The 14,946-nt window shown below is 34.7% G+C and overlaps 1 protein-coding gene across 1 annotated transcript in view; it reads right to left on the reverse strand.

The window, feature by feature from the left end:
* XRCC4 (X-ray repair cross complementing 4) overlaps positions 1–14,946 on the reverse strand; it is a gene marked incomplete at both ends in the record, with an annotated part of 238,159 nt that overhangs the window by 87,703 nt on the left and 135,510 nt on the right. The window contains one exon of the mRNA XM_079703932.1: positions 4,726–4,873. Coding sequence (XP_079560058.1) covers positions 4,726–4,873 — 148 coding nt within the window. The remainder of the gene's footprint in view (positions 1–4,725; positions 4,874–14,946) is intronic.

Here is a 14,946-nt window from a genome sequence, read left to right on the forward strand (position 1 = left end):
AGCTACACGTATACATATATTCCCTCTTTTTTGGATTTCCTTCTCATTCACAGACTGCATTCTACAGAATTATGTAAAAGGAGATACTTACTAATAGGTATCCCACAGAGGGTTTCATATTCAAATAAGTTTAGAAATTCCAATTGAATTTAGAAATTGCAATTTCTAAACTTATTTGAATATGAAACCCTCTGTGGGATACCTATTAAGATCTCCTTTTATATAATTCTGTAGAATGCAGTCTGTGAATGCTATCATAAAGAATAAATTCTGTACTCAATATCATTTAACTTGAATAAACGTCTGAGCTTTCTTGCCCCCCCTATTCAAATCTCGGAGCTAGAGGCATTTTGTTCCACCTATATATTTAGCAGCTCTTCTGACTACAGAAGCTAATGCTTTTTCTAGTCAAGAGTCATTTAAGGAGGAGCTCAGAATTAAGTTAGAGTTGCTTGAGATTTGCGATAACCCTTGTTCCTGCTCCAATAAGAACTTCATATCCCGGTTTTGGTAATTAGGTCTGCATGGTGTAGCCCTGTGTTTGGCTCCTTGTCTTGGTCTCCAGTACAAACATGATTTGGTTGTAACCTGGGTTTGGCTCTCTTCTTGGTCACCTCTCCCAGGGTCTGGAGCCCTGATTCTAAGAGAAAGTTTTCATTTATAGGTCCCTTGTTCAGATACAAATTCCAGTATCTCTTAAAAAAGTAGTTTGCTTTTGATAAAGAAAATCTACAGAAATGAGAAACAGAACAGCCAAAAGAAGGTAAAGCAGAATTTGCAGGTGGGGAGAAATGAGCTGAAATAGTTGAAGAAGTAACAGACATTAAAGTATTGATTAAATCACTTAAACTGAGCATTTTGTTTATTGGCTGACTTTGTTAACTGGTTGCTAATTTCAACAGACTGGGACATTGATTCAATTTAGACAAATAAGTGAATAATGACTGGATTAATCATTTTGTTAAAATAATCCAACTAGTCTACCTAGCCATAATGATTTCATGTCATACCAACAAAATGGTATTAACAGACTTTTATTATATTAGCTTTCTGAGGATGTTGAAAGAATTAATAAGAGCTCTTAAATTTAAAAAATTGAAATGAAAATTCTTCCTCAATTATTATGTTATATGATAAAGCATTAAAAATTTAAGCTGGGTGTCTAATAAAGCCCAAATATAGTGTTATTTAATTTAAATACATATTGTGTCATTGTATATATATATATATATTTTTTTAATTTACTTTTTAAAATTTATTTATTTTTGGCTGCATTGGGTTTTTATTGCTGCACATAGGCTTTCTCTAGTTGCAGCCAGCATGGGCTACTCTTCATTGTGGTGCACAGGCTCCTCACTGCAGTGGCTTCTCTTGTTGCAGAGCATGGGCTCTAGGCACATGGGCTTCAGTAGTTGTGGCACATGGGCTCAGTAGTTGTGGTTCGCGGGCTCTAGAGTGCAGGCTCAGTAGTTGTGGCACCCAGGCTTAGTTGCTCCACAGCACGTGGGATCTTCCCGGACCAGGGCTCAAACCCGTGTCCCCTGCATTGGTAGGCGGATTCTTAACCACTGCACCACCAGGGAAGTCCATGCCATTGTATATTTATAGAAAGTGATTTTAAATTGTTTACACTCAGAATTTTACCTGATGATATTAATAAAGTATATAAGGATGAAAATAAGTTCACAGTTTCTGTAGTCTTTGTCAGCTGGTTCATTTTGTTTAATATGTAGAATTAAAAGGACATACCAAACAACTCTACAAATCATAATTTCAAGTGATGTAAGATAGTAAATAGCAAGGAATGTATACCACATGGTTATGTTGACTAATAACTCTTAGTGTTGACGCTAGTTGACAGACAGGATGAGGGTTTCCCAAGTATAATCATATTGTGTGGATTAGTCACACTAAAAATTTTAATGAATATTTATCAATAGATACCAGATTCAAGGATTTCAGAGTCTTACTAAAAGCGGGAGATCATCAAAGATCTAAAAATATTCCTGAAAACAATTCATATTTACCGAAAAAAAAAAAGAAAAAGGCAAAATGTCAGTACAATTCTGCACCTCAGGACTGCTAACACATGCCAATTTAGGCTATTATCCTTTTGAGTACTCTACATAAGTTTCAGTATGTTTTCAATTTTCTAGTCTCCTGTGTTTCAAAAGAATTAAAGTTTTATTATTGGGAATCCAAAACTGTACAACATTCAGCAGTTTGAAAGCAGAATTAAAAAATGAAAAAGAAAGGAAGGACGATAGCTTTAGATAATTTTAAATGACTATATCTAAGAAGACACAATAATGACTAAAATATCAGAGACTTCTAGTCAATCTAATATTTTGATAACCCTTAAGAAGAGTCAAAAAGCAATATCAAAAGGTAGGGAAAACCAAAAGAAAAATCCTCTGCGATGTGAGAACCAGAAATGCTATCATATACATGAGAAAAGGCTGAATTTTTAACAAGGGTCACACAGCCCAGCTAGGACTGGCCTCTGAGCAGCCTTCAGCCTCATCGCAATCCCTCCCTTCCTTGCTCCCTCTCCACTGCCCTCACCCTCACACAGTCCACCTCAGCACATGTTTACAGGCTGTTTCCTCTGCCTAAATCTCTGCTCTCTACTCCACTACTGTACTCCTCGTATCTATGTAATCATATGAGTAACGTTTGTCTCCTCTCACATAGACTAAGCTTTATGACATCAGGGACTGTGTCAAGTTTGCTCAGCATGTAAACATATGTTAAAAGAATGATACATGAACGAATGAATGAGGGAAAGCCATAGCCACAATTATTTTGTTCTCAACAAACAACAGTAACTACTGGGCATTTCCTTAGACAATGTGAAATCATGTGGTAGTCATACAATGAATGTAAATTATACTGAGAGACTACTGCAGGAGATACAGAGGAAATACCATTGTGAGCGACTGACAGAAATGTTTGAAATCCAGCATATGCTTAGAATTGAAAACAAGTAATGAAGTCAGGCTTCCTAGCTAAATTTAATGGGATATAATGGTTAATAAGCCATGGTAATGCAACTATAAACTCAAAACCCAATGATAAACAGACAACAAAACAATGCCACTATTAACTGTACAATGCAAACTTTTATGCAAGAAACTCGAAAATTCCCTCCTATCAGGCTCAGTTTCCTGAATGCATGGATTATGCCTGTCTTGGCATCCTCATTGTCTATAACAGAATCCTAAAACTTCTTGCTCTCAGGACCCCTTTACACTTTCAAAAGTTCTTGAGGACCTCAAGAACTTTTGTTCATGTGGACTGTATTTGCCATATTCAAAATAAAAACTGAGAAAAACTTAAAATATGCATTAAATAATTTTAAAAAATAATAAACCGAGTATATGATAACATGAATAACACATTCTTTACAAAAATCATTATATTTCCCAAACAAAAAATCTTGTGAGGTCAATGTTTTGCAAATCTGTTGATGGCTGGCTTGAATGAAAACAGTTAGATTCTCATTAGCTTCTGCATTCAAACAGATATGACAATTATTTTAATTAAAATATATGAAGAAAATCTGGCCTCACATAGCTATGGAACTGAAGAAGGGATGACCCTGTGGATCACCACAAAGGGCCTTGGGAACCCTCAGATCCTCATTCTATACTTTGAATACCAGTGGTCTGTAATATCATCTGTCACAAGGCTATATTTCAACTACCATTTGCTAAATTAATAAAAAGTTTAGAGAAAAAGAAATAAAACCTTAGGGTATATATATATATATATATATATATATATATCACACACACGTACAAATGATTTGTACATTCATTTTGGATTCAACTGATAATATTCCTTATAAATGCAGACTGTTTTACTGCAATGAAATGTTAGTTATCCCAACACCTCAACATATGACAACTAAATTGGGATGTATACTGAAGGAGGGAAGTCTGAAGCAAAAAGTGAAAAACAGCGAAAATACAGTTTATAATTCCAAAATCTAATAGGAATAAATTGATTACTACAAAGAGACATTTTACTTGAAAAAATACCAAACATAATCAAATCAAGTGGCTAAGCCGAATGTTCTATGAGTCTCTTTAAAGCAGTAAATTCGGGCTTCCCTGGTGGCGCAGTGGTTGAGAATCTGCCTGCCAATACAGGGGACGCAGGTTCGAGCCTTGGTCTGGGAAGATCCCACATGCCGCAGAGCAACTAGCCCCGTGAGCCACAATTACTGAGCCTGCGCGTCTGGAGCCTGTGCTCCGCAAAAAGAGAGGCCGCGATAGTGAGAGGCCCGCGCACCGCGATGAGGAGTGGCCCCCGCTTGCCGCAACTACAGAAAGCCCTGGCACAGAAACGAAGAGCCAACACAGCCATAAATAAATAAATAAATAAATAAAATTAAAGCAGTAAATTCGATCGAAGTTCTTTACTGAACACAAGCTGGATTCTAATGTTTTTAGTATCCTACATGCCATTTCTAATTAATCCATAAAACCACAAGGAAAAAAATTTACTTATATTTTTAGCACTTCCACTTTAAATATTAATAGGAATTAACCAAAAACCAGAGAAAATAAATGGATTCAAACATTTTCCAATTTCCAAAATCATAATTTTTGTTCTTAAAAATAGCCATAAGTAAATTCAGAAATAAAAATATAATTTTAAGATTATATATTAGATTTTTAAATGTCATCTCACTATTTGGCAAAGAATAAAATGACTTACTTTTCCTTTTCTTGAAGCTGATGCTCCTGAGAAGCCATTTTAGGCTCTGTCCCAAGATTTTTTTGCATCCGCTGCCTCCTCTTTCTAGTTGGTGCAATATCAGTGACATCAGGACTTGAAATAATGAAATCATCTCTTCTTACAGTAGCTAAAATAAAATCACATAAAAATGTGACCCAACAAAATTATGCATATAATTTTTGAGCACAGTATCAACTTGCCGCTTGAGCACTGATATAAAGTGACACATTGAAATATAGCAAAATTACTTTTTAAATTTATTCAGATTTGGTGAAGTGAGCTAGTTAGATAGTATATAATACTTTAATACCAATATAAAATCTGAAGTATATTGTACACACGGAACAACTTGATCAAAACAGTCTTTGCCTATCTTGAACAACAACCTTCTCAAATGCATAGATAAAACTGAATTAGAGGCAACTCTAAAAGGTGTTTGGTGGGGGGGATACTGCTATGGAAATAATGAATCAAACTGACAGCAAAACAGTAATTGTTAGCAGGAATGGGGACTTCTAGTGATCCAGAGATAATTTTCATAAACTTTTTAGCCAACTGTAGGGAATAAGCACAAGAAAAATGTAAGAAAATACTATCAGATGTCTCTAATGTGGCTAAACCATTAAATTACTCTGAAAAATGTTTGATATACATGAAACAGAAGCAACAATAGAAACAGGCTTGATTTATATTCCTTTATTCTCTATGAAAAACTTAATTGCCAAGAGCTTTAGGGGAGTTCAGAATATTCATTGTTTCATCCAATACACAGTATATTCTCTATAACACATATTTCTGTAAAAAAGAGCTCCTTTGCTATTGGTAAATCATGAACAATATCAGTATAATTTGGACTCTGGATGTCCTGTTGGTTCATATGATTTTTTTCCAGCTTGTTAATGTTTAAAAGTGATCAGGGGCAAGCTTTCACCCCAATTAAAGAGAAAACCTTAGCAATATATAAAGGCCTTAAAAAGTGGAGATGAGTGTCTAAAAATCCTATACAAGTCCATCCCGTTAGCACAAACGGGCTGGTTTAGTGGAGTCAAGAACCCTATATACTTTTCTAAAGTTAAGCTCTCTGCTGAAGCTGCAATTACACCTAAAGAGCTGTGAAGACATTTCTCCCTGTATCTCAAATCAAATGTTTAATTTTGATGAAACTAGTGTAATCAAATGCATTCAATACCTCCTATCTCCTCCGTTTAAAAGGAAGTATGATGATGCAAAGGGTTAGCCGACTGTGATGCTTGGTGCAAATGTTGTTAGAGATTTAATGGAGTTGATGTTTTTATTAGGATTGTAACTGGAGAACTAACAACAACAATGTAAAGCTGCATAGACTTTAAGTGCTCTGCCCAAAACTTAACTTTTTTTCCCCATAAGCTCTATTAATTTTAGTGTGCTAATTTGCAGAGTGAGTAGTTGTTCAGGCACACATATATCACATTCTAGAAGAAAAGTCTGCATTTTCAGTTCTCATTCTGTGCAGTCCAGGTTTCTCTGAGTGACCTGACATCACTTGGACACTCCTGACCACTCTCTTGAAATGCTTCTTTGGATTTTTTTTCCTGGAACTAACAACCATTTTTGAGAATGTATGTGCTGGACACTTTGCTATGGGTTTTGTAAATATTATCTTATTCATCTTTAACCTTGTGAAGTACTTACTAACTTCATTTTATTTATGAGGAAACCAAGACTTTAGAGAGGTTAAGTAACTTGCCCAAATCACACAGCTTTTGCTTTTTTTGTTTTTTGTGTTTTTTTTTGTTTGTTTGTTTGTTTTTTTTGCAGTACATGGGCCTCTCACTGTTGTGGCCTCTCCCGTTGTGGAGCACAGGCTCCGGATGCGCAGGCTCAGCGGCCATGGCTCACGGGCCCAGCCGCTCTGCGGCATGTGGGATCCTCCCGGACAGGGGCACGAACCCACGTCCTTTGCATCGGCAGGCAAACTCTCAACCACCGCGCCACCAGGGAAGCCCAACTTTTGCTTTTATATTTTATCATTATGACAATTAAAAAATATTTCTGCTTGGTAGGCAAATTACTTATTGATAAAATATTAACTGAATGTTCATCAAAGCATATTTTACTTTCCAAAGCTGCTTAAGTTATTAAGACATGTAAGTTCCATTAGATTTCTTATACATTATTTTATTAACCTCTAAAAATGTATTGGGAATAAAGAAAGTTAAATAAAAAGGGGTTTTTCTCTGAATGTATTCCAGCTGAATGATACCCTGATTTTTATTAAGCTATGAGGTGACTAAGGAAGATAATTCTGATTTCTCACCCAGTCAGCTCTTACACAGGGTTTACTCAATCACATAAGCAATCAACAAAGTACAATCTTGTCTATGAATAAAACTAGCAAAATTATCAGAGTTAGAGGATGCTTCAACTGTAGATAGACTTGTAAAATGGAGAAAGATTGCATTTAATGACATGTTAGACATTATGAGGGAAGAATGTTAAGTTCAAATTAAAAGGTAAGGTGAACTTTTAAAAAATAAAGTTACATAAAAGTTCTGCCATTCATTTCAAAACTCCAGATAACAACTTACGCATTGGCACCCAATAGGGTATTTTATACGTCAAATGGTTATATTATTTGTTATAATGCCTAGAATTTATTTTAAAATTCAATGTGATTAAAGGTGTGTATTAGTAAGAGCGTGGCATCTACTCAAGAATTACGGACCAGGAGTAGTTTTCTGGGATTCTAATAATAAAGTCTATATACTTGAGGGGGCTACTAGAGGCACTTATTTTATTTACATCTCAATAACTGATGATTCACTAATTAGTATACTGAATGACAAAAATGTGTATCTATTGGTGAAAACAAGGTATGAAAATATGCATGATGAATATTGCATATGAGCTCTCATGAGTAAAATTAAAGGCATTTAAGATACAAAAATTGGCTAAAATATTTTAGAGATACTCCCCACCATTTTATGAACAGGCTATAAGAATCCAATGAGGTCTGTTTACTCTTAGAGACGATGCCCTGTGCTAAATCTTCAAGTAGTTCTGTGTCTAGTTGTGAACTCTGGACGATTATGGTTGCCTGATGCCAGGAAAAATTGCCATTCCTACCTCAGGAATCTTTATATTTGTCAAAAGTGAACATTTTATATGAGGGGGTGACTGGAACACCTAAAAAGACACACAGCTGGAATTTCTTCAAGCTTATAGAACAAGTTCATGAATTATTTTGTCTTTACTTGTTAGTAAATATTTAGCTGATAATTGTATATGTGGGAAAACCTAATCTGATAATTTATTATTATTCCTACAGTTTAAACTTCTTGGTGGCTACCATTATGTACCACAAAGAACTTAAGAGTTTTGTATAACCAAGAGTTTCACGTCAGTTTACTGCATCATGTTTATTCCTTTCTCTTTACAGTTACAGTGTAGCTCTCTGTAACACTGCCATAAGGAAAAATGACTACCACATAAGCTTAATTACTGGTTAAACCAAATATATCTTTTCTGGTTTGTGTTTGCACCATGAGAAACAGTTTTCCCTTCAGTTTACTACATACATGCAATAGCGAATCATATTGTAATAGATTCACTTAATATATATGTCTTTAACACGAAGTTTTGAGAATAATTATATAGCCTTTTAAAAAAGGAAAACATTCCATCTTATCCTTTCCTCTTCGCACTACAATGCCAGTAAGCAGGAAAATGAGGCGCTACTCCAAACATCTGGTACCTACGTGTTAAATTGCTCAGCTCGAGCACTCCTCAAATTTCAAGCCATCCCACCTCTCTCCACTACTTGTGCTGATGTTTGGTCCTCACATTCCATTTGGTCTCAAGGCTGTATACTTTATTTCTATTCTGATTCTGGATGCCTTGAACAATGATTCTGGATCTCAAAACAAGCAAAGCTGTTTTATATACAACAGAAGATATCTGAACTACATCTACACAAAGCCAAATATGGAACTTCCAAAATGTCTATATTATTCATAACCCTACATATTTTTAATGGTGAGAAAGTTTTCACTTTCAAGTTTTGCATGCCATTTTTAAGTAAAAAAATCAATTTATATTAAGTTTACCAGGTAATACATATTCATTTTAGCTGTGAGGAAGAGTTTGAATATAGTTGGAAAGAATAACAAATGTTCAAAGGGTAATGAGAAGGAGCGTGGCCTGTTTGGAGGAGTGTTCATGAGAGAAAAAGATGCAGGAAATGAGACTGGATAAGTATGGGCAGCAGGTAAGGAGAGGAAGGAAAAAGAAGATAGAGAGACATGTTAAATAAATTTGCAAGCTTTCAAATCCAGGCATAAGAGTATGAATCTGATATTGACAGGGGAGCTTTTTTCTGAGATTCCACAACCAGAATTCTCAGTTTTTAATATTATCATCAGTTTCTTTGTCATAACAATGTGTCTTTCACCATTTCCAGGAAATTAAAAAAAAGAAAAGAGAAGAGAAGAAAAGAAAAGAAAGGAAAAGGAAAAAGAAAGAAAAGAAAAGAAAAAACTATTGCCAATTAACTTACTACAGCTGAAATACTGATTGGCAGAGCTGTGGGATGAATTTCAATTTCTAATTAGCTTCACTGCATCTAGAAAATGGGGAATCTTTACACAAGCCTTGTTATTGTAAAAGGAGGCTCCACAGAAAGCCACACTTCTTCTCATCTGACAGAAGAACTACAGGAGCTTGGCAGCAGTGGTTCAGACATGAGTGGGGCAGAGTCTTGGCCTTCCTGGGTGCTCTCAATGTTGAAGTGAAATGACACTGTTGGCTAAACTGCCTAAGCCCCATGAGTTAAACTACCTGGTAAACTTAAGTCTCTGATGATTAAACACCTAAATATTGATATTTTTAAAAATCATTTTTCAGATTTATAATTAATTTTATTAGGGATTCTTTATTATCTCATATCTATGGATTTTTTTCCTTCTTCATAATATACATATCTTCACATACACAAAGATTCTATGGAACTGTAATGGAGATTGTCACCATTCTCCTTCTGGGCCCCCACCAAACATATACACCTATCTCCAGCCCCTGAACCCACTTCCCTCCCACACAAAAAAATTAATGTCCTGAGGCATGTTATTCATGGCAATGGCTCCTTAGCTCTTAAATTACGGAATGAAGAAGGCTCTGATCTTCAGGTCCCTGGAGCAGAAAAAAAATGTATGCTATTTACAATATGCCATATCCAAACAAAAAACTTTGAGTGGTTCCCCATCACCTATAAAATAAGGTCCTAAGATCTTAGTCCTACATTCAAATCTCCCTACAACATGACCCTCACCTGCCTCTCTGACCATACCTCCCACAAACCTTCTACCATAGTATATAAACTATTCCAAGGGCTCCAGGCTTCCTACATCTTCCCTTTTTGTTCCTTACTTTCCTTGTCTTGAATGTCCTCCAATCCTCTATTGGCTCAACTATGTGCTCCCCTTCAGCACAGCCCATTTCAGTCACCCCTAGTAGTTCCAATCCATAGCAATCTCTCCTTTTTCTATAGGGCTTATAGGTTGAACCACTCATTTTCCACATACTATCTTGTATTGTTATTCTTTTTATGTATATCTCCTATTTCCCAAATAGATTATGAACACTCAACAGCTAGAGGCCATGCCTTATAGTTTGCTATATTCCTAATGTATTACCCAATCGTGTTATACATGAGAAATGTGATGACTTGAACTCCTATTTTGAAATGTGTATCTTATTTTTTTAATCAAAACTTATTTACTTATGGACCTCAGAAGAAGTATAGGGAAAAATCCAATCAGAAGACCTGGGTTGGGATCTTTATTTCTGCCATTTACCTTTGACGTATTACAGGATCTCTAAGTTCCTCTGTGAAAAAATGTATATTAACCATGATTACATGGGATAATATAACTGTTTTATAAATCATAGTGTCAGAAATATTTGATATTGTCAGAAATATTTGATATCAGCAATAAGTATTATTAACAAAATGTGTGTGCCCTTACAAAAGATCAAACTGAGATTCATTTTTTTTAATTTTAAAAGTTTATTATTATTATTTTCTATTATATAAGTTTCAGGTATATAGCATTATAATTCAACACCTGTATACTCAGATTCATTTAGGTGAATCTGAAGAACTTTCAGGCTATCTTCTATAGCTTCTTAGGCACATAAAAATTAAATTTAAAAAATTAAAATAAATTCATGGTTTTCCAAATTCAAAATAACCCAACTGTCACAGAACTATCATCTGTTATGAATATAGATCAGCCAGCCTGCTGTGGCTGTTTTTTGCTATTTTATTCATTTATTCATTTCATAAATGTTTATTAAGTGTTAGAATCAATAAGTCATTGTGTTTTCTTTCGAAAGATGTAAAATATTGAGGGGAAAAACCAAAATCCAAACCTTAAAATACTACCCTAAGTAGATCTGAAACTTCAAAAAACATACTCTTTCTTTCACCAAGGAAAATAACCAACCAGTGTGCCTCTGTAGTTTGTCTTACTGACAGGTATAAAGATAAGCAAAAAAAGCTTAGATAAGGTTTGTCACACCATACTTCAATAAGCAGTATCTTAAAGTGACTTATCTTGAGGTAGTAAATTTCTAATCTGACCAAACAAGCAAACATTATTTTTTCCTCACCGTCAAATAGCCCTTTTCTAAATCTGTAATCAGTTTCTACCCAGCTTTCACAATCTAACCTGAATAACTGATGACCATCTTACACGGAAGGTCAATGGTCTAACCTATTATTAGCAATCACCAAATAAACTGATAATTAACATCTCACTAAACACTTAAAAGTGTATGTATGCACGCACATCCATATGCATACACTTTTCCAAAAGTCAGGCTCCTCTTTTAGCCAGCACAGATGGGAGTCAGACTTAATGACAAATACTTACTGACACTGGGGTAACCCAAAAGGTCATCTTTGGAAATCCAATACTTTCAATATCAGAGGCAGGGTGGGCCACTAAAGATAAAATACAGGCTTCAGAAGTGTTCACAGTGTAGAAAAAAATATAAGTTGAATATACTAAGTTTTGTTCCATATCTACAAAACAATCCACTTAAAAATATATTTCTAAGAATTTTAATATTAAATGAACTCAGTTCTTGAAATCTTAAGGATTCATTTATTCTTTCACTTATTCAACAAATATTTATTGAGTAGCTTCTATGTGTCAGGCACTATCCCAAAGACACCATCACCATGTATTCAAAAAGTGTATAATTGAAGGGCAGAAAGACACAACTATTTTTGCAAGAAAGCCATTAGTTACACAAGCAACTATAAAGGCATGGATTTGAAAGTTCTAAGGTAGGCAGAATTTTCCAACCTTTTACTGTTTTCCAAATTAATCTGTGAAGCTTTAATTCCTCTTTTTTCATTATGAAACACCAATTGTAACCTGATTTCTCATTCTGGGTTTTTGGTTTGTTTTTTTTTTTCTTGTATGGGTATTTCTTTTGAAAGCATAATTGTTAGTATCAGCCAGCTCTGAAGTAGGTTTCCCAAAGGAGAAAATTAAAAGACTAGTAGTCCTTCATAAGTCCCCACAACATCCTTAGTAGATTTCATCATACTTTTAATAATTTATCTAATATTTATAAAACTCCATGAAGGCAGGGGCTGAGCTTGTCTAATTCACTGTTGGTATAAGACGGACTAGCATGGTCTCTAATACATAATAATTCCTCAATAAATGTTAGTTGATTGGCATAAATTCTCAAATACTAATAGAGTTAAAAATAACTTTTAAAAAATTATTTTAAATCTACATAAAATACTACACTATCGATTAGCTATGCCTGCTGCTGCCAGTCCAGTTAACATTAAGAAAATAAAAATATTAGTAGGGAAAAGCAGTTTATGAAAGAGCAACATTAGCCTTCAATTTATATTATTTTATGATTCAAAATAACAAACACTGGAAAGTCATTTTAATGGTTAATAAGCTTTCAGAAAACAAAACCACAATTTTTCAGCTTTCACCAGCTTTATGAAGGGGTCTCTGCCTATGACCTACATCATGCAATGTTTGGAGCCAACATAAAGCTTTCATTGTTGTACATGAGTCAGGTATGGACTTCTGTCAACTTAAGACATTTTTTCCAGCATTTTCTTAATAGATTTAAAGCTTTTTAAAATTTTCATCCTCTTTTATGTTGGCCAACTTTTAATAAAACCTGGACATTTTACATAGCTTCAGGAGGATTTTATTGAACTAGTATAACTGAAAAAAATGGACAAAAATAAGTGAAATACAAAAACTAATGAAATGATACAGGGAATCTTCCAGTTTGTTTCTATTTTAATAATGTGTTACCATTATATTATCTGCAGTGACTCTAGGTGAACTGGTTAGAACTAGGACAAGATCACTAGTGTAACTAGCAAGTCAAAATAAAAAATGTTGACATTTTCCCTCTATTAATACCAACTTAATTTGCCTATTTCTGAGTAATTATTTGATTCTTTACAGTCATGATGAGTCAGGATGGAACTCAAAACCTTACCCTTCCCATTCCTGTTTCTGCTGAATCTGTACTCATCCTGAAAAATCATTCTTATACAATACTCGTAAGATACTTTTACTAAACTATTAGAGTTAGCATCAAAGCTGATATCCAAAAGAAGTAAGTTTTTTTTTTTTATGTTTCTATTGAATCAGTACCTGAACCAGAAGTTTTTTTTTTTTTTTTTTTTTTTGCGGTATGCGGGCTTCTCACTGCTGTGGCCTCTCCCGTTGCAGAGCACAGGCTCCGAATGCGCAGGCTCAGCGGCCATGGCGCACGGACCCAGCCGCTCCGCGGCATGTGGGATCTTCCCGGACCGGGGCACGAACCCGTGTCCCCTGCATCGGCAGGCGGACTCTCAACCACTGCGCCACCAGGGAAGCCCCCTGAACCAGAAGTTTTAAACAAACATTTTGTGCTGAGTCCACTCTAAGACAATAACATCAGCTTTTACTCAAATGATTTATAAACTCATTAAATTTACCTCTATTTCCTCTTCTGATGAATTGGGTAGGTAAGAGTCATTAACCTGCAGCACAAACCCTTTCTTTGAATATTCACAGGGGTAAGAAGAAGAACTTGACTGTGGTTCTGTGACATGATAGACTTTCCCACTTCATTTTGCTAGTATTTGCTTAATCTTAGATTTAGAATAACTTTGATACATTAAGAAAAAGTGCTTTATTTGCACTTATTTAAACTCCTTTACAATGAGGTAAATGCCTCTCTGGTATCACTTAGCCAGTTTGGAGTAGTTGTATGAAGAGGCAAATATGAAGTTAAATTTCCGAGGTGTCCCTTGACAACTGTGGGATGCTTTTCAAAAGGGAGATTTCCAGATCTGTGGTGCTAGGCATGTTGTGCCAACTATCTTTCAAACCAAATGTGATTAAAGTAATACTTTCACTAAGAAGGATTAAGAAAAAAATATGTGCCAAATGGTCAAATAACTAAGATAACATTTACACAGAATTAGCAAAATACTTCACAAGGATCCTAAACCTGACTCTGTTAATCAACGTCTTAATGACTTAGTGTAAATCCCGTAACAATTCTGTGAAGGTTTTTATTTTTAATCCACAAAATCAGGTGTGGAGAAGTTAGACCAAATAGTTATTTCCGGTGGAAAAAAAAATGCCTTGATTCTACAATTTAAGTTATTATGCTTTTTAAAAATGATTACCTTAATATTATCTAAATTTGGTAAGAAAAAGAAATGTGCTTTCAGACCATTTTGAAGCACTTTTAAGTTAGTTTGGGGTTAAATGTTTTACCCAAATGAGAAAGTTTTTCTTCAGAAATTTCATTTCCAAACATCTACATTTCCAAACATTTTACACTGTTTCATAATGCTCATGGATTTTTAATTTTTCAATAAAAACCCTGTAAAGTGTTTATTTTTAAACAAATAATTTGTATATTCTTTCATCTTAATACTCAAAAGTAAACAAATAAGAGCAAAAAATATTTTAGGCATTGATTTGACAAAGAGAATAATACTTCAGAAATTTATTAGTTTATTATGAATCTATACTCTTCACGTTAGATCTTCATGTTAGAATATATACTCTTCACATGTTTATGAAGCTTGTCTAGCAATCATTTTCAACATGTTGCTCAGTAATGTGCAGTCTCAGGACAAAGCCTTCATAATGCCATTATCCCTACAAC

Source organism: Hyperoodon ampullatus (genome assembly GCF_949752795.1).
Source record: "Hyperoodon ampullatus genome assembly, chromosome: 4".
NCBI lineage: Eukaryota > Metazoa > Chordata > Mammalia > Artiodactyla > Ziphiidae > Hyperoodon > Hyperoodon ampullatus.